This window comes from Antechinus flavipes, chromosome 1 (genome assembly GCF_016432865.1).
Source record: "Antechinus flavipes isolate AdamAnt ecotype Samford, QLD, Australia chromosome 1, AdamAnt_v2, whole genome shotgun sequence".
In the NCBI taxonomy this organism is placed as follows: Eukaryota; Metazoa; Chordata; class Mammalia; order Dasyuromorphia; family Dasyuridae; genus Antechinus; species Antechinus flavipes.
In genome coordinates, this window is record NC_067398.1 from 673,868,159 (window position 1) to 673,887,988 (window position 19,830).

The window sequence follows — 19,830 nt, forward strand, 5'->3', positions numbered from 1 at the left end:
AGATAATTAAGGCTAGATGAGTAGAACTGGGCGGATTGTGAGAGATTTCAATGCCCCTTGGATCCCAAAGGGTGTAGGAAGCTGCTGATAGAGAGGTGGTCTGGTCAGCCCCAGGCTTTGGGAGAATGGCTTTGTGGAGCAGTAGGCAAGCTGACTCAAAGGCTATTTTGGAAATTAGACAAATTCAGACGCTTGTTAAATGGGTGATGCAAGACAAGCCATCCAAACCCTGACTCTGTTTCCTCCGCTGTAAAATGAGGTGACGATACTACTTATGTCCCAGGGTTATTACGAAGATTCGACGAGATCATTGGCAAACCATAGAGCACTGTACAGAGGCTCTGTTAATTGTTTTTGGAATTGTTGTTAGTACTGTTTACCAGTATATTCCTTCCAGAAAACCATCCTTTAAAAGAAAAAATATAAAATAAAAGATGAGGTGGAAAAGGCAGTTTGACAAAAACTAACCCAGCAACAGGCACTCAGTTCCTGCCCTGTGCCGGGAAGCATGCTGGATGCCAATACACATAAAAATAAAAGGATTCCTGCCCTCAAAGAGGTTTTCTTTGATCATGGGAGACAACAAGTAATAACACACACACACACACACACACACACACACACACACACACACATAACAGGGTGATGGTGAGGAGGAAGGCAGAAGCAACTGGGAGGAATCAGAAAAAGTTTCATGGCAAAGGTGGATTTGAGGCGAGTGTGTGCAGGGATCCACACCCATTGTCCCTCTGCAAAAAAGGGAGGAATCACGTATTCATGCTCAGCCTAATTATAGCACATTCGTTTTTGATTTTTCTTTTTAGTCTTTAATTTATTGATGGTAACAGCTGACATTTATACAGATTTACAAAGTATTTTTTGAATACAATATATTCGTAACAGTTCTCAGTTAAGTATTACAGGTGATGTTAGCTTCCATTTTGTTGTTGTTCCTGACCCCTTTGGGAGTTTTCTTTTTTTCTGTTTTTGCTTTTGCTGAGGCAGTTGGGCTTAAGTGACTTGCCCAGGGTCACACAGCCAGGAAGTATCAAGTGTCTGAGGCAGGATTTGAACTCAGGTCCTCCGGACTTCAGGGCTGGTGCTCTATCCACTGCGCCACCCAACTGTCCCATTGGGAGTTTTCTTGGCCAAAATATTGGTGTGGTTTGCCATTTCCTTCTCCAGTTCATTTGACAGATGAGGAAACTGAGGCAAACAGCAAGTGACTCATCCCTTGTCCTTGCCAGTACAGCATGTGCTAGTCTCTGGGATAAAGCTATCTCTTTGCTTTCAGCAGACATTCATTAGCACCTAACTGAGACGTGGTCCCTGCCCTCCTGGGACTTCCCTTCTCCTAGGGGAGACATAGACTAATGTACTGCAGCTACGATCCCCCGGGTGATCTGATATGTTGGAGAGAGGCCGGATCTAGCTTCAGGAGCACTTGCCCCTGTCTGTGTGCCTCAGCCCACAGGGCCCCTCTCTCCTTAGACCCGGACAGACAGTGGATAGAAAAGTACTAACCACTTTAGCACGTGCCAGGTGATCAAGGTGCAGATAGAAACCCTGCTGGGCTCACCTTCCGGGAATCTGCATTCTAATTGGGGGAGACCGGACACTTGTGGTGCAGGAGGCCTTGGGTGGGAGACACAGCCTGGGGGTTCAGAGGGGGATGGTAAGATCCCATGGAATTTAGGGGCAGTACCAGGGTAGATGATAAGACTTGGTGGTCTTCCCTGTTTAGTAGGAGTAATCTCTGCTCACCCAAGGGCGCCCACAGCCGGGGCCCCGATCAGTGATGCTTACAAAGGGGTGGCTGGCTGACTGGCCAGAAGGGAGCAGGGCTCTGGTGAATCCGCCTCTTGCCAGGTAGGGCCATCCAAATCCAGCGCCAGGTGGGGATGAGCAGTGGGGGCCGGGGAAAGACTCCCGCAGTCATTACTGCTGATAAGTTACAAAACAGCCCTTGCCACTTGTTTTTGTGGGAGGAACTCCCAGACAAGGAGCTCCCCATGCTCATGAAATTACTGATCCTTTGCATATTTGACTAGCAAGTAATTTTGGCAGAAATGGAGTTATCAAGTGCCCCAAAAGCTGAGCAGGGGGAGATGACCTTCCGGTCACGGGGTGGGGATGGCTTCATGCAACTGGCCCTTAAGGGATATCAACAGGTGGTGCTGCCAGAGCAAGGTCTCACGAAGGATGGGGAGCTCCAGTCTGGGACACTGGGGCCCGCCATGACCACGGTGTGGCTGACCGTCCCCAAGTGTTTTCCACATGGACCCAGGCCAGTGCTGCTCTATCTTTGTGTGCTGGCTGACCAACGGCCGGCCAGCAGGTCCTCGCCCATCCGACAGGGCTGTGGGGCTGGTTGGCCTGTTGTAGGCCACATTTTTCTGCCCCCTTGGTTCCCTCTCTCTCCTTTAAACATAAGGCCAGTCCTATGCTGACTGCCGGCTCCCTTAAGAGTCATGTCCAGCTATGGCAACGGTGACTCTTAACTGCCAAGAGATGCTTATCAGCAGAGCAATAAACGTTCTTTCTCAGAACACTCTGATCTTGCCTACTGCCCTGCCTTCCTGCCTGCCCCAATGCCCCAGACCTGATGGGAAGATTCACTTCCAACCAACATCAACAGCCAAAAAAATAACAGCCCAGGAGTCCGTCAAACGGGGGCTTCCTTACCCAGCCCCTCTTAGCAGCAGCTTGGGGAGAAGACCAGGGGTCGTTACCCTTTCAGCAGGTGGGGAAATGGTGTCCAGTTTGGGGAAGCATTTTGCTAACGGTCTCACCCAGCCAGTGAGTGTGAGTCCTGGCTACCCAAAAAATCTCAGCTGGAAAGGAACATCGAGTCCCACTCAGAGGTGAATAAGAGTCCCCTCCAGGGATAGAAAGCTCAATAAATAATCCATTGAAGAGATCACTATCCCTAGAGTCAGGACACTTCCTAACTATGGCACCCTGGGCAAATCCTATTAGCACTTTCAGCCTCAATTTCCTCATCTCTAAAATGAGGACAGCAGTGGGACCTGCCTACAAAAGTTGTGGTGAGAATCAGTTAAGATAATCATTCTATAAAGCTCTTTTCAGACCTTCAAACACCGTAGAGACAAAACTGTCTGTGGCCTTCTCCTCCAATTGCCAGAAGACATAGGTTATCTAGCCATGTCCTCGTGAAATCTGACCGCTCTCCCACCTTTTGGCTTAAGGAATTTGCCTTTAGGAGATTCTTCTAAGAAACCAAAGGAGTGGAAATCCAGAGTGGATTGGGGGCTGTCTGGGAGATGGTGGATTCCCTGTCCCCAGATCGGGAGCGACCCCCAGCTGGAACTAGCAAGTTGTAGGTGCTCAGGCTGCGTTGTACAGAGGAGTCCTGTTCCCAGACAGGTTGGACGAGATGCCTTGTGCATGAGGCCCTTGCTGACTGATCTTCTGCCTCGAACCTCTTGGAGCTAGTTCCTAATCTGTAAAATGAGGAATTTGGATCGGTGACCTCTGAGGTCACCGGACAGCTCCCTTCCACTGAGCTAAAGAACGGATCCACCATCAATCCCTTCCCCCCATTATTGGGACCAAGAAGAACAGTCTAATGAATCCTGCTCCTGGGAGATAGAAATCATATGTGCTATCCGCCGCCCCCCACCCCAGGCTGAGCATCCCAGTTCCTTCACCTGGTTAAAGTCCTCCCTTCACAGAAGCGCCCTCCCATCATTCCTTCCCAGAGTCCCAGAGACGCCCGTTTCTCCGTCCCCAAACATGGGGGTCCGCCCTTCCTGTGAGTCCAAATCCCATCCTAGGTGAATGACCCCGAGGAAATACATTTAATGCACTGAGTCCTCGGTTTTCTCATCTCTAAAATGGGGCCAATAATAGCACCTACCTCGGAGGGTTAACAGGAGGCTCCCTGAATGAGAAAGTGTATATGGAAAGTGCGCTATTCCCCAACCTTCCAGCTCTATCTAGCTATTAGCTGTTGTTCTTTTTCCTAGTAACCACCAGCCCAGCCTAGCCCAGGGGATGAGAGAGGCACGTGAAGCTGGGACAGGTGTGTCCCAGAGGCCCCGGGTTATCAGGTGCTGCCCAGCGGGCGCAGTTCCGGGGCTGGTGGAGCCTTTTCTGTTCCTCCCTCCCAGGGAGTGTTCCCGGGAAGCCCCGCCTCTCACGCCTCAGAAATTACTTTACTTCTCTGCGCCTGCAAATAAAGCTAAATTTACATTCCTGCCTCCCAGAGAGATGGCCATCGGCCTATTCTCAAGCAGCAAAGGGACCAAGTTGTGAAATACTTCTTCCCCTCCCCACAGCCCTAAAAGGGCTCGGAGCCAGGCTTTGGGGGGCGTTGGGGGGAGGGCCTTTTCTCAGGTAGGTCCCTCTCTCCTTTCCTGACCTTGTGTACTTCCTCTGGCACTGGGTGTGTTCTCATTGCTCTTAGAGTAATAGCACAGCTTCCATTGCTAAGGATGTCGTCTCCTCCTCCAAGTCCTAATGACGGTAATAACATTAACAGAGTCCCCTTCAGGTGTGCAAAGTGTCCTTTTATTTCCTCTTTCATTTTTTTAATTAAAGCTTTTTATTTTCAAAACATTTGCAAAGATGATTTTCAACATCCACACTTGCAGAACCTTGTGTTCCAAAGAAATCCACTATATGTTAAGCGTGTGTCATTCTATACATATTTCCCAGAGACGTGGCAATGTGCAAAGCATCTCACCACTATTATCTCATTGATTCCTCACAACAAACCCCGAGAGGGAGGGGCTATCGCTGCCCCCATTTTACAGATGAGGAAGATGAGACAGCAGAGATTTAGTGGCTTGCCTAGTTTAGAGGCCTGGAGTGAGGTGAGGTATTAGCACCTGCGTTTTTACAACCTCACCGCCATCCTTCACGCAGCCGCTGTGAGACCTCCCTGAGAGCCAGGACTTCCCTCCTCTCTCCCAGCCCCGAATATGGAGCCGGTCTACACTGCGAGCTTGTCGGGCAGCAGTGAGGGAACGCCGTCTCAGCCGGGCGTCGGTGGTCGCTTGGCTTTGTAATGTGGCTCCAGAGCCACCGGGCCCGAGTCGGAGTCCCAGTCCATCTTGTCATCCGGAGACCCAAGTTCCAGTCCATCCTCCGGCACTTATTGTGTCCCTTCTTCTCTGGCACTGTTACCTCAGGATAAAGCGAGGGCTCCTCTGGAAGGCCCCGAAGCCCCTTCTCTCCCACACCGGCACTCTCTGCTGCCGGCCCTGTGGGTGAGAGAAGAGGCTTCTGGGGAGCTCCCGGTCCGGCTCCAGAGGTGGCCACGATGGGGGCGAGACTCCCTTCTGGAGCACTTTATCCTGCAGATATCACGGTCCCCACTTTTACACATCCCCAAGCTTTGTCGCTGCCTAACTTTACACAGCTAGGGGAACTCAGCCCTGAGATAAGTGGAAGATGGTGGAGGCTCATATATCAACAAGTCCCAGAGGATGATGGCTGACCAGTGACTTCGTGCAAGGACGGGGGTCTTGGGCTGGGAGGTGAAGGGCAGAGCAAGGAAGGGGAAGATGCTCCAGCCCAGGGTTGGTAGGCATTGACAGAGGGGTCTGAAATCCTATTTGCTCTGCGAGAGAAGGCAAAGGTTACCGTTTCCTGTGGTTTCATGGTTTTTTGTTTGTTTTCTCTTTCTCCTTCTCCCGCCTCTGTCTGACTAGATGGGCAACCTAAGAAGGTGCGGAAGGTGCCTCCAGGACTCCCCTCCTCGGTGAGTAGGCCCGGGGGATGTGGGGAGGAGATCACAGGATGTGGGTATCTGTCTCATAGGCGGTCTGTGTTGGGGGAGGGAGGGCCTGCCGCCATTCTCCCACCCCAGGAGATCCCCCACATTTTCAGTACCCACACAAGTGCGTAGGCTTCAAGGCCTTGTCTAAGTGAGCAAATGTCAAGCTGCAACATGACATAAGTAACCCTATTCAGATGTAATACTCCAGGAATCAGCGTCATATAGTGTCCCTTAACAGGGGTCCTCAAACTACGGCCCTGGGGCCAGATGCAGTGGCTGAGGACGTTTATCCCCCTCCCCCAGGGCTGTGAAGTTTCTTTATTTAAAGGCCACAAAACAAAGTTTTGTTTTTACTATGGTCCGGCCCTCCAACAGTCTGAGGGACAGTGAACTGGTCCCCTATTTTAAAAGTTTGGGGACCCCTGATTTAGAACATCAAAATTTGGTGGGAAAGGACCCTAGAACCCAGGATCTCAGAGTCCTTAGAAGGTATAACACGAATTGTTAGAGCTAAGACCTTGAAAGACTCATCCCATTTTGCAGATGAGAAAACTCTAGAGTAGCAGCCTCTTCATTGAGATGCCCTCCAGCTTCACATCTGGCCATAAGAGAGCCTCTGCTTGTCTTCCCAGAGGAGGAGCCGTTCTGTGACCTCTGGTCAGGCAGCTGTCCCTGGAGCCTCGGGGCCTTCCCCGGCTCTGGGGTGCGCTCCCTCGCTAGTGTTACGGGAGCCCCGGGAACAAGGGAGCCAAGATAAGTCCTCAGTGAGTCATCTTGCCATGACTTGCCCATCCTTATTCTCCGAGGCACAGGAGGCTCGGCTTGTGTGACAGGGACCGAGGAGGTTGTAATTCTGTTCAGATTCCCGTGTGTGAGTGCTGTCCGTACGCGAGCATTCGCACGTGGCCCCTTGGCCGATGCCCCCTCCCCACCCAGGCAGGAGGAAGCTCCCTCAGTTCTCCTCCCTCTGGTCCCTCCCCCACCGCCCACCAGTGCCTGACACACCAAAGTAGAATTCAAGGGCCTCGGCCCCCAGGTGGACAGTTGTCTCGCTTTCCAGGACCGAGGGGTCCTCCATCTTCCACCTGGAGACTGGCTGATGGGAAGCTGGCTGGTGACCAGCAGGCGTCCCCGCCCGTGTGTGAAACGAAGGGGGACTTGTCAGCCGCTTCTGGCTCAGACGGCCGAGAGCCCCATCCGAAGGAGGGCTGCAGAGTCCTGTTAGGGGTCCGCTGCTTGCACACACACACACACACACACACACACGGAGAGCTTGAGTCAGATAGAAATGACTTGTCAAGGTGACGGAACAAGTCACGGGGACGGCGAGGTAGGAAACCGTAATCACTGCCTCTCGCTGCCGCTCGCAGAATCAAAGAGGATCTGAGACTCTTGGCTGGGAGTGTCCCCCACCATTTCATCTCATGTCGGTTTCAGAACCAGGGCGGGCGGGGGGATTGGGCCCCGGAGAAAGGAGCAGTTCTTGTCCCACGGCGCTGAAGGCGCCGGCCCGTTATTTGGGAAGAGAAGGGGGGCTGGACGGGGTGGGAAGCGGGCAGAGGCACCAAACCGAAGGGTTATGAAGAGTGGAGGGGAGAAGGTGATAGGGAGAGGGGCTGAAACCCGACTCCTCCACCCCCATCGATACCCCTTCCCCCACCCCTGCCCACTGGAGTTTGGAAGGAGGGAAGGAAGGAAGCATTGATGGTGGAGGAGAGGGGCTCTCCCCTGCTCCCCCACATCTGTACATCAGGAGCTTCCCAATAGCCACACACACACACACACACACACACACTCACTCACTCTCCTCCCCTCCCCAATCCCCCACCACCCCTCCCTCGCAGCACAGCTGCATGAAGCCTTGGCGGGGGGCCAGGGCCCGACAGATGGCACAGAGCTCTTAGACAGGCTCGGCTCTCCCAGCTCCCGCTATTTAATCAAATTATAGAAAAAGTCAATTTGCTGGATTCTTGTTCATTGTAGCCCTTCTCATTCCCTTCATTTCTGGGCTCCCTGGCGCCACATATCCCCCCCACACACCTCCCTCCTAGAGAAAAAGAAGCTTCGTTTCCCCCCAGCCACCCCACCTGGCCCAGGTCTTCACACACCTCCCGGAGGGCTCTTCTTCTCCCTCTTAAATCCCAGGTATTGTGTTCTCCCCCTGCGAGCCACCTTGGAGAACTGCCTAACGTAGAGCCCTACAGAATAGCGGGCTGGGAGGGCCCTTAGAACGGAGAGGGTCAGAGCTGGGAAAGTCCTTGGGCCAGAGAAAGTCCTACCTCAGAGCACTGATGGCAGAACTGGGAGGGGCTGCCAGTCACCCAGCCCGGCCCCGGTTTAGAGAGGAAGAAATCCCGTAGGACCTCCGGCTCATGGAGCTAGTCAGGCAATGTCAGGCCCACACCTGCCCCTTCCCCCGCCTCCCCTTGCTCTAGTGCAGCGTCCAGTCAGAACGGTGGTGGTGAAGTCAAGACCTGGGACAGCCTGGTTCTGGTTTCCCGGTTTCTGGAGGAAACCGGGCATTGCCGTTGGGATCCGTCGGGTGGGGGGCAGGGGAAGGGATCCCAGGCCCGTCCGGCAGACTTGGATGTCAGAGATTCCACAGGCCAGGCCCCAGCTGGCCACGGCTCTCTTGACCCCAGCGGCTCCCCTGGCCCCGACCCAGCCCCGCTTCCTCTCTGCATCTGGCCGGGCCCGAGGGGGAGTCCCAGGGCCAGAGGGCTGGCTAATTGGCTTTCACAGCCTTAATTGGAGGAGGAAGGAGAGAGAAACTTGGTGAATGGTTGAGCTGGAGCTCCCTTCTGAGGGGGGGACACCGGGGCTTCCCAGGTCCCAGACTGATCCACAGCATTTTAAGGAAGAAGGGTTGAGATCCTCAAAAGAAGAGGGGGGAGAAAAGAAACCCTGTTCCCTTTCCCACTCCAGAGACCATACCAAAAACACACACACTATTAGCTTGCCCTTGCTGGGGCCTCTAAAACCTAAGTTACCATCTGCTGAAAATGTAACTGAATCTCAGTGTAAGGGATCTGGGCCACCCCAGCCCCCCCGCCCGCGGCAGAAGGAGGCCCTGGTAGGGGGACTCGCTCCCATTCTCCCAAACTGGAGGGCCTGGGGGTGGGGGAGGGGTGGGGAGGGAAGCAAGGAGCCCAGGGCGTCGCCTCTGTTCCCACCTGGGCATTTCCAGGCCCGGGAGAACCGCCTGCGGAGCCAGGCCAGTTATGGGGGTCTATCCTCCTAACTTCTCTGGCTCAGCCCTGGGGGAGGAAGGCAGAGCACAAAGGAAGCCCATGGGACTTAGGGCCGAGCAGCCCCGTCCTGCCTCCCCTTTTCTTTCTCCTTTCCCTCAGGTTGAAGCTCAAAGGGAGCTTCACAAAATGAGAGTGACCACTGTTTATACTGGCACTTTAACACTCCCCCAGTGATGTATCATACCGTTAAACCTAGAGATGCTACAGATGCTGTTGGATCCATTTTACAGCAGAAAAACTGTAGATCAGGGAGGAGGCCGGGGAGGTGTGCCTTAGAACAGGGGATGTCAGAGCTGGGAGGGCCCTTAGAGCCCGGGATGTCAGAGCTGGGAGGGCCCTTAGAACCCGGGAGGTCAGGGCTGGGAGGGCCCTTAGAACCCGGGAGGTCAGGGCTGGGAGGGCCCTTAGAACAGGGGATGTCAGAGCTGGGAGGGCCCTTAGAGTGGATATCTAGCCATCCAGTGAATTGTGCCAATACTAGGACTAGACCCCAAGTTCCTAACTCTAATCTCAGCAAGTTTCTGCCGTAACATGGCAGATCTCCTTTTTCTGGCATCCCTTCCATGTTTCTGTTTCTTTCCACCTTCCTTCCTTCTCCTGGCCTTTCCCTATTTCTTTCCTAAGGAGGTAGGGCCCTGCACTACCTATCCTACCCCCTTCCCCAACAGTCTTCCCAGACTCTTGAGGAACTTTTAGAAAGACTGACAATCTCCCAGAAAGGGCAAGTGGCAGTTCCGGTGTGGTAAGAAGTGTCTGAGACAGGATTCCCGCCCAAGGACGGCGCGCTACCTGGTCCCTGCCTCCCGAGGAGGGGCTGGCGATGGGGCACTTTCCCTTTGACTGACTCTCTTCCTTGGCAGGTGTATCCCTCCAACTCAGGTGATGACTATAGCCGAGACCCCGCGGGATACCCTTCCTCCAAACCTGCCAGTACTGTGTACCCTGCAGCCTTCTACATGCCAGGTACGGTTCATGGGGCAGAAGGAGAAACGCCCTTGTTTGCTGTGCGGAGGCACCTGCGGGTCAGGTGGGCCGCCATCTGTCCTTCACGCCAGGAGATCGGAGCTTGCCCTGGGGGGAGGCCTTTGGGGATCCCGCTTTTTTGGGGACTAGCCCGCCGAGGTCCCAGTCAGAGTCCCGCTAGCATCAGGGCTCAGGGCTGTGTAGAGCCGGCGTAAGGAAAGTGTTGGAAGAGGAGACGGGGGAGGGTCTGGGACCCTTTGTATCCCTGGAACCTTGATTCTTGACCTGGACGCTGGTCTCCCCGCAGATGGACTACACAACTCCGCGGACCTGTGGAGCCCCTCGGGCACCATGAACCAGTCCAACTACGCCCCCCCCATGCTGGGCAGCTCCTCCTCCCCTCTCCCTCAGAGTGGCGGCTTCAGTAACCTACACCAGCATGAGCGGATGGTAAGAGAGCCCCCTCACAGGTGCCCCCCTCCCTTTAAGAAGGGGCCGTGGTTCCTGCCCTCAGCGAGACTGCGGCTGGGGGGGGGAAGGGAGGTGTGGCCCCGCCTTAGAGAAAACCACTCCCCGTGTCCAGAGTCCGCCATCTGACCCCTCTCCTTCTCTCCCTGCTCCTGCGGGGTCTCCCTAAGAACTACCAGATGCATTCGGGGGAAGTGAATGGTGGGATCCCGTCAGTGTCCGGATTCTCCTCCGCCACCACTCCCTATGGTGTCTCCAGCCACACGCCGCCAATCAGCGGGACAGAGAGCATCATGGGTACGTACCGCTCCCGGGGGGTCCCTTCCCCTCCATGGCTCCCATCTGGCTCTCTTACAGTCCCCAGCCGCAGCTGATCCAGGAAGGAACAGGACGTTGTAGAGGTCTGGCCCCAGGGACATCCACGGGGCTCCAGCCCCAGCCCCAGCCGGCTCACTCTGTGATCCTAGCTCTTTGAGCTGTCGGTAGAATAGAGGAAGGCACCAGTTCTGTCCTCTCTGCCCTGGCTATCTGATAGTGGGCAGGTGCAGCCGCTTCATGTCTCTGAGGTGTCCTAAGGCTCTCCCAGCCCTGACCTCCTGGGTTCTAAGGCTCTCCCAGCCCTGACCTCCTGGGTTCTAAGGGTCCTCCCAGCTCTGACATCCTGGGTTCTAAGGGCCCTCCCAGCTCTGACATCCTGGGTTCTAAGGGTCCTCCCAGCTCTGACATCCTGGGTTCTAAGGGTCCTCCCAGCCCTGACCTCCTGGGTTCTAAGGGTCCTCCCAGCCCTGACCTCCTGGGTTCTAAGGGTCCTCCCAGCTCTGACCTCCTGGGTTCTAAGGCTCTCCCAGCCCTGACCTCCCAGGGTCTAAGGGTCCTCCCAGCCCTGACCTCCTGGGTTCTAAGGGCCCTCCCAGCTCTGACCTCCTGGGTTCTAAGGGCCCTCCCAGCTCTGACCTCCTGGGTTCTAAGGGCCCTCCCAGCTCTGACCTCCTGGGGTCTAAGGGCCCTCCCAGCCCTGACCTCCTGGGTTCTAAGGGTCCTCCCAGCTGACTGTTTGGGTTCTAAGGGCCCTCCAAGATTTGACATCCCCTCTCCCCTCCAGTGTTCCATGTTCCGAGGTACCTTCCAGCACTTGAGATTCTGTGGGTTGGTTAGCATGAAGCTTCCCTCCTCCGAGGGTATGGGAGTGAAAGGCCTGACCTGTGTCCCTTTCTCCTTCCGTCCCAGGTAACAGAGGGACTACAGCTGGTAGCTCTGGAGACGCACTTGGGAAGGCGCTGGCTTCGGTAAGAGCTGCTTCTGCCAGTTTTTCTCTCCCCGGGATGGTGATGGGCAAGACTAGGGGATTCATAGGCAGATTTGCCTGGCCGGGAACGGTTGTTTCGGGCCTCCCTTTACCCCCTAGAAGGGCACTGAGGTTCCCTTCCCTTGGGTTGGCAGGGGAGAGTGCTCCCAAGGGAGCCGGCCAAAGTCTCCTCCATTTATTAGGGGAGGGGAGGGGGGCTGCCGGGGTGATGAGAGGTGTGGCCCCGCCTTAGAGAAAACCACTCCCCGTGTCCAGAGTCCGCCATCTGACCCCTCTCCTTCTCTCCCTGCTCCTGCGGGGTCTCCCTAAGAACTACCAGATGCATTCGGGGGAAGTGAATGGTGGGATCCCGTCAGTGTCCGGATTCTCCTCCGCCACCACTCCCTATGGTGTCTCCAGCCACACGCCGCCAATCAGCGGGACAGAGAGCATCATGGGTACGTACCGCTCCCGGGGGGTCCCTTCCCCTCCATGGCTCCCATCTGGCTCTCTTACAGTCCCCAGCCGCAGCTGATCCAGGAAGGAACAGGACGTTGTAGAGGTCTGGCCCCAGGGACATCCACGGGGCTCCAGCCCCAGCCCCAGCCGGCTCACTCTGTGATCCTAGCTCTTTGAGCTGTCGGTAGAATAGAGGAAGGCACCAGTTCTGTCCTCTCTGCCCTGGCTATCTGATAGTGGGCAGGTGCAGCCGCTTCATGTCTCTGAGGTGTCCTAAGGCTCTCCCAGCCCTGACCCTCCTGGGTTCTAAGGCTCTCCCAGCCCTGACCTCCTGGGTTCTAAGGGTCCTCCCAGCTCTGACCTCCTGGGTTCTAAGGGCCCTCCCAGCTGACTGTTTGGGTTCTAAGGGCCCTCCAAGATTTGACATCCCCTCTCCCCTCCAGTGTTCCATGTTCCGAGGTACCTTCCAGCACTTGAGATTCTGTGGGTTGGTTAGCATGAAGCTTCCCTCCTCCGAGGGTATGGGAGTGAAAGGCCTGACCTGTGTCCCTTTCTCCTTCCGTCCCAGGTAACAGAGGGACTACAGCTGGTAGCTCTGGAGACGCACTTGGGAAGGCGCTGGCTTCGGTAAGAGCTGCTTCTGCCAGTTTTTCTCTCCCCGGGATGGTGATGGGCAAGACTAGGGGATTCATAGGCAGATTTGCCTGGCCGGGAACGGTTGTTTCGGGCCTCCCTTTACCCCCTAGAAGGGCACTGAGGTTCCCTTCCCTTGGGTTGGCAGGGGAGAGTGCTCCCAAGGGAGCCGGCCAAAGTCTCCTCCATTTATTAGGGGAGGGGAGGGGGGCTGCCGGGGTGATGAGAGGGGCCTGAGAGACCCAGGCCCCTCGTGTGTGTCTCCTCTCACTCTTGTTCTCTTGGGCCCTCCGGCCAGTATTCCCTGCCCCAGTTCCCAGAGTCCAGTGACCGAGAGAGGAGACAGTGGCGGAAGCTCGCGCTCCTGCTCCCCCCGACTGAGGCTGGGAGCCCCTACTCCCAGCAGCTCACTCAGGCTGCCCTTGAGCTCTGCCACTTTGTAGGTAGTCCCGTTTCCCTCTCCCCTCATCACGGCTCCCCCCACAGCCTCACCACAGGCACCCCAAGGTGGCTGAAACTGAGAACACCGGGTGTATGTGCCAGGAAGCGAAAGGCATGGTGGGAACAGTGTCACTGGGGGGCCTCACGTCGATGATCTGCCCAAACCTCCCCCTCACCATTCTCTCCCTCGGGCCGCCACCTCCCACTGCCTGCCCAGGTCTCTTGTGCACTTGGCCCAGACACCACCATTCTTGCCTCCGTATGAGCAAAATACGGATGGGGACGGGGGGCTGGGGCTGCCGTGGGGGCTGCTCACAGCATCACGGCTCTAGAGCCATTCTACAGTTGGAGAAACTGAGTCACGGAGGGAGCCAGGGCTCTTTTCCCAGAGGCCCCCCCGGGAGCATCCCTCAGGCCACCGAGCCTCAGTGGGCCAGGGCGACAGGTCCCTCCGGCTTCTTTAGCTGTCAGACAGTACAGATGGGGCGAGGGTCAGGGCAGTAGCTCTGGGCTCCCTTCAGGGCGGTAGGTGCTCCCGTCAGGGCGGTGAGTGCTCCAGTCAGGGCCGTAGGTGCTCCCGTCAGGGCGGTGAGTGCTCCAGTCAGGGCCGTAGGTGCTCCCATCAGGACGGTGAGTGCTCCCGTCAGGGCCGTAGGTGCTCCCATCAGGGAGGTGGGTGCTCCCGTCAGGGCGGTGAGTGCTCCCGGGGATTTGCTTCCTCTGCTTGCCAGAGCAGCCCCGGGGAACCTTTCCGGTCCCTCCCCCAGTAAATGCCGAGAACCCAGTTGGAAGGCAGGCGGCTGCTCGCGTCCCATGGCCTCAGACTCGCTGGGTTTGACTCTGACAGTGGGACCAGGGACGGGAGCGGTCATTTCTCAGAAGAATCCCCTAAGGGGGTCGCCCTGGTCCTCAGGTCTCCACCCGGTGCAACGTCCCTGTTCTTCTGTCAGTAACTCCCCACACACATCCACAGGAAGGGGGACGGTGGGAGGGAGGCAGTTACCCACTGGAAGTGCCTGAGCCTGATGGGACCTCGGGCCCTCCTGACTCAAGGCCTGATGCTCTAGCTGCACCCGGCGGCCCCGGTAACGGGGACAGCTCTCAAGGGCTGATTTAGACTCGCTGTCAACGAGAAGCCCCCCGGTGTCTTTCGTTTGTAACCCAGCGCTGGGAGGAATGACGGCTCCCGGCTGGGATCAGACGTCTCACCGGCGCCTCCTGAGCCACGCGTGTCTTCTCTCTCTCCCCTCCAGATCTATTCCCCAGACCACTCAAGCAATAACTTTCCTTCCAACCCCTCGACCCCGGTGGGTTCCCCTCAGGGACTTGCAGGTACGTGTTCTAGGAGGGGGGAGGGGCACGAGGGATCGGGACCCCCCCCTTCACACAGCGGGCCCCCTGGAGAGGGTTTTGTCAATCGATTATTTCAGTCTTGTCCAAAGCATTTGGGGTTTTCGCGGCAGAGACACTGGAGTGTTTGCCACGTCCTTCTCCAGCCCATTTTACAGATAAGGAAACTGAGGCAGACAGAGTGAAGTGCCAGGGTCACATAGCTAGCGAGTGTCTGAACTCCCGAAGACAAGTCTCTGGACTGGGGCTCTGCCCTCTGTGTCACCGGGTCGCCCACCAGAGGCGGCTGCAGGGGAGAGTACTGCTCACTTAATGTTGGCAGGGTAACCTACGGAGGCCCTGTTCCCGCCCGCCACGGCACAGGTGGTGATGTCTGAGCCGGGGCTCCTGACCCGCGGTTTCAGCCCCCTCTCCACGAGCTCCCGGTGCTGGCCCATAGGAGGGGATTAGCAAACGTTGGGGAGCTGGCTGCGGCAGAGCAGTTGTGGCCCCGGCCCCAGCACCTCTGGCAGCAGAGGCAGAAACGAGAAAGCCCCGCAGCAGGGCCAGGAAGGGCTGGGGAGGAGGGAGGTCAGTCCCCTGACCGGCAGGGCACCGGTCACCTTCCAGCTCTGGCCCTAGGAAGGCTCCACGGGTCTCGGGCATGGCAAGGCTGATTCGGCAGCATCTGGGGGGGGAAGGGGAGTTTGTGCCCGGGCGCCTGGCTCCCTGCGTGCAGGAAAGTGTCCCGTGTTCTCCTCGGTGACCCCAAAAATGCGGGGTTTGTTATCAGCAGCTGCGGCACCACCGGCCGATGCAGAACAAGCTGAGGCGTGTTGGGGGTCGGGGGGAGCTACTTGGCACACACATCCCTGCCCCCCTCCACTCCCCTCACCTCCCCACCGACAGCTCTCCTCCCTGCACACATGCAACGCCTGCTCCTCTCCACCACCCCTGAAGGGAAAGCGGGCGGTGCTCACGGCGCTAGCTCATTTCGACAGCAGGGCAAACGGAGAACCCGGGATAAGTGACTTAAGTGAGGGGATGTGTGTATCCAGGTGTCCTGGCCCAATGCCCCCCTCCCCACACGTGTGCATCCTGGAGGAGCTCACACCTGTACCCACCACGTGTCCATACCTACACACATCATGTGCATCCTGGAGAAGCGCACACCTGTACCCACCATGTGTCCGCACTTCCCACACACATGTATATCTTGGAGGAGCGCACACCTTACCCACCATGTGTCCACACCTGTACCCACCACGTGTCCATACCTACACACATCATGTGCATCCTGGAGGAGCGCACACCTGTACCCACCATGTGTCCACACCTGTACCCACCATGTGTCCACACCTGTACCCACCATGTGTCCACACCTGTACCCACCATGTGTCCACACCTGTACCCACCACGTGTCCATACCTACACACATCATGTGCATCCTGGAGGAGCGCACACCTGTACCCACCATGTGTCCACACCTTCCCACACACATGTATATCCTGGAGGAGCGCACACCTTACCCACCATGTGTCCACACCTGTACCCACCATGTGTCCACACTTCCCACACACATGTATATCCTGGAGGAGCGCACACCTGTACCCACCACGTGTCCATATCTACACACACCATGTGCATCCAGGAGAAGCTCATACCCATAGACGTGTGCACACCTCCCCACCACTAACTTACATCCCTATAACTCATTCCCACCTTTCTTGAGGGGGTGACCACATGATCCAGGGCCAGGCTGACCAGTTGGCAAGAGCTCACATCATCTAGTCAGCCGTCTTCCTCTTCCGTCTCACTCACTTGCTCACTCATTTTATTTTTTGCTTTAAAACAAGTCAGAATAACGTGACCCTCACCACCCCCCGATTCTTCACATCATAGTCACCATTCCCTCCCCTGGATAAAGTGTCTCTCCCATGTAAAGATCAGGGACCGCCCCCTTTTGTATTTGTGTCCCCAATGGTTAACTCAACATCTGGTGCATAGGGAGACTTTCAGGCGTATTTCTCCCTTCATTGGTTCCCTCTTTCTACACATCTGTGTCTGACCTCACAGCCACACTCTGACACAGATACGGGGGCTCCCACACTCGGCACTCACGCAGTCCCGCTCCCCACGCACACCCGAATATTCCTGCGATCTCCCTCACTGACCTTTGGGGGAAGGAGGCAAGAAAAGGGATGTGCAGACAGTGGCGAGTGACTTGGCCGGGTGAACACTGCAAGCAAATGACAGGATTGGGATTAGACCAAATTCCCTGATTGCAAATCCAGTGGCTTTCTGCTTTAATCTCCACCTATCCTTGTCCTTGGACACATACCCACTGTACCGGAACACACATGTAATCTTATGTGTGGTCATTCCCTGCCATGCCAGTCACACACATGCTCATAAAGGGTCCTCAGAGACCATTTCCCTTTTGTCTTCCCCCTCTCCCCCCTTTCCTTCCTTTCTCTTCTCCCTCCATCCTTCTCCTTCCTTCTCTCCCCCTCCCTTTCCTTCCTTTCTCTTCTCCCTCCATCTTTTTCCTTCCTTCTCTCCCCCCTTTCCTTCCTTCTCTCTCCCCCCTTTCCTTCCTTCCTTCTCCCTCTACCCTTCTCCTTCTTCTCTCCCCCCTTTCCTTCCTTTCCCTTCTCCTCCATCCTTCTCCTTCCTTCTCTCCCCCCCTCCTTTCTCTTCTCCCTCCATCCTTCCCCTTCCTTCTCTCCCCCCCGTTTCCTTCCTTTCTCTTCTCCCTCCATCCTTCTCCTTCCTTCTCTCCCCCTCCCTTTCCTTCCTTTCTCTTCTTCCTCTATCCTTCTCCTTCCTTCTCTCCCCCCTTCCTTTCTCTTCTCCCTCTATCCTTCTCTTTCCTTTCTCTTCTCCCTCCATCCTTCCCCTTCCTTCTCTCCCCCCCTTCTTTCTCTTCTCCTCCATCCTTCCCCTTCCTTCTCTCCCCCCCGTTTCCTTCCTTTCTCTTCTCCCTCCATCCTTCCCCTTCTTCTCTCCCCCCTTCCTTTCTCTTTCCCTCCACCCTTCTCCTTCCTTCTCTCCCCCCTCTTCCTTTCTCTTCTCCCTCCACCCTTCTCCTTCCTTCTCTCCCCCCTTCCTTTCTCTTCTCCTCCATCCTTCCCCTTCCTTCTCTCCCCCCCGTTTCCTTCCTTTCTCTTCTCCCTCCATCCTTCTCCTTCCTTCTCTCCCCCTCCCTTTCCTTCTTTCTCTTCTCCTCCATCCTTCCCCTTCCTTCTCTCCCCCCTTCCTTTCTCTTCTCCCTCCACCCTTCTCCTTCCTTCTCTCCCCCCTCTTCCTTTCTCTTCTCCCTCCACCCTTCTCCTTCCTTCTCTCCCCCCTTCCTTTCTCTTCTCCTCCATCCTTCCCCTTCCTTCTCTCCCCCCCGTTTCCTTCCTTTCTCTTCTCCCTCCATCCTTCTCCTTCCTTCTCTCCCCCTCCCTTTCCTTCTTTCTCTTCTCCTTCCTTCTCCCCCCCTTTCCTTCCTTTCTCTTCTTCCTCTATCCTTCTCCTTCCTTCTCTCCCCCCTTCCTTTCTCTTCTCCCTCTATCCTTCTCTTTCCTTTCCCTTCTCCCTCTATCCTTCCTTTCCTTCTCTCCCCCCCTCCTTTCTCTTCTCCCTCCATCCTTCTCCTTCCTTCTCTCCCCCCTCTTCCTTTCTCTTCTCCCTCTATCCTTCTCTTCCTTCTCTTCTCCCTCCATCCTTCCCCTTCCTTCTTTCCCCCCTTCCTTTCCCTTCTCCCTCCATCCTTCCCCTTCCTTCTTTCCCCCCTTCCTTTCCCTTCTCCCTCCATCCTTCCCCTTCCTTTCTCTTCTCCCTCTATCCTTCCTTTCCTTCTCCCTCTACCCTTCTCCTTCCTTCTCTCCCCCCCTTTCCTTCCTTTCCTTCTCCCTCCACCCTTCTCCTTCCTTCTCCCCCCTTCCTTCCTTCTCTTCTCCCTCCATCCTTCCCCTTCCTTCTCTCCCCCCCGTTCCTTCCTTTCTCTTCTCCCTCCATCCTTCTCCTTCCTTCTCTCCCCCTCCCTTTCCTTCCTTTCTCTTCTTCCTCTATCCTTCTCCTTCCTTCTCTCCCCCCTTCCTTCTCTTCTCCTCTATCCTTCTCTTTCCTTTCTCTTCTCCCTCCATCCTTCCCCTTCCTTCTCTCCCCCCTTCCTTTCTCTTCTCCCTCCATCCTTCCCCTTCCTTCTCTCCCCCCCGTTTCCTTCCTTTCTCTTCTCCTCCATCCTTCCCCTTCCTTCTCTCCCCCCTTCCTTTCTCTTCTCCCTCCACCCTTCTCCTTCCTTCTCTCCCCCCTCTTCCTTTCTCTTCTCCCTCCACCCTTCTCCTTCCTTCTCTCCCCCCTTCCTTTCTCTTCTCCCTCCATCCTTCCCCTTCCTTCTCTCCCCCCCGTTCCTTCCTTTCTCTTCTCCCTCCATCCTTCTCCTTCCTTCTCTCCCCCTCCCTTTCCTTCCTTTCTCTTCTCCTTCCTTCTCTCCCCCCCTTTCCTTCCTTTCTCTTCTTCTCTATCCTTCTCCTTCCTTCTCTCCCCCCTTCCTTTCTCTTCTCCCTCTATCCTTCTCTTTCCTTTCCCTTCTCCCTCTATCCTTCCTTCCTTCTCTCCCCCCTTCCTTTCTCTTCTCCCTCCATCCTCCCCTTCCTTCTCTCCCCCCTCTTCCTTTCTCTTCTCCCTCTATCCTTCTCTTTCCTTTCTCTTCTCCCTCCATCCTTCCCCTTCCTTCTTTCCCCCCTTCCTTCCCTTCTCCCTCCATCCTTCCCCTTCCTTCTTTCCCCCCTTCCTTTCCCTTCTCCCTCCATCCTTCCCCTTCCTTTCTCTCTCCCTCCATCCTTCCCCTTCTTCTCTCCCCCCTTCCTTTCCTTCTCCCTCCATCCTTCCCCTTCCTTTCTCTTCTCCCTCCATCCTTCCCCTTCCTTCTCTCCCCCCCTTTTCCTCCTCACTCCCTCTTTGCCGTCCCCGTCTCTCGGTCCTCTCCCCTTCCCTTCCTGCCCCCCCTTCTCACATAGTGAGATCTCTTTACAGAAGCACTTGTAGGTGTGTGCTCAGTCCCCTGCTTTGTTCATACCTCCCCCCATCAGCTGGAGCGAGAGGGAAGTGAAATCTCTGGGTTTCTGGAAGGGCTGGCAGTTAAGTTAAAAATACTTCTGGGCCCCCCGGTAGGTGGGGTCCCCACCGCTCTCTGTCTTCGGGCCCCCTCCTGATCTCACTACAAACCTTGCTGACTCTCACTTCGCTAAACAGGCCCCGCCGCT

The 19,830-nt window shown here is 56.0% G+C and overlaps 1 protein-coding gene and 2 long non-coding RNA genes across 9 annotated transcripts in view; 1 reads left to right on the forward strand and 2 right to left on the reverse strand.

The window, feature by feature from the left end:
- The window catches only part of TCF3 (transcription factor 3), a 97,922-nt gene that overhangs the window by 63,385 nt on the left and 14,707 nt on the right, over positions 1 to 19,830 (forward strand). For 2 of the 7 annotated variants that reach the window (XM_051972277.1, XM_051972273.1), the window contains exons 8-13: positions 5,679 to 5,728; positions 9,858 to 9,960; positions 10,268 to 10,410; positions 10,599 to 10,725; positions 12,741 to 12,799; positions 14,500 to 14,578. In XM_051972277.1, the coding sequence (XP_051828237.1) occupies positions 5,679 to 5,728; positions 9,858 to 9,960; positions 10,268 to 10,410; positions 10,599 to 10,725; positions 12,741 to 12,799; positions 14,500 to 14,578 (561 nt within the window). Of the gene's footprint in view, positions 1 to 5,678; positions 5,729 to 9,857; positions 9,961 to 10,267; positions 10,411 to 10,598; positions 10,726 to 11,655; positions 11,715 to 12,044; positions 12,172 to 12,740; positions 12,800 to 14,499; positions 14,579 to 19,830 lie in introns of all 7 variants that reach the window. The other 5 variants (XM_051972276.1, XM_051972271.1, XM_051972275.1 and 2 more) reach the window with 4 other exon arrangements.
- LOC127545172 (uncharacterized) lies at positions 805 to 4,695 on the reverse strand. The gene is made up of 2 exons (XR_007949607.1): positions 3,881 to 4,695; positions 805 to 3,464 (listed from the first exon to the last, which is right to left on the reverse strand). It is a non-coding gene; the product is annotated as an uncharacterized LOC127545172 (long non-coding RNA).
- Positions 15,217 to 17,135, reverse strand: LOC127545171 (uncharacterized). Its single transcript, XR_007949606.1, has 3 exons — positions 15,981 to 17,135; positions 15,830 to 15,888; positions 15,217 to 15,689 (listed from the first exon to the last, which is right to left on the reverse strand). It is a non-coding gene; the product is annotated as an uncharacterized LOC127545171 (long non-coding RNA).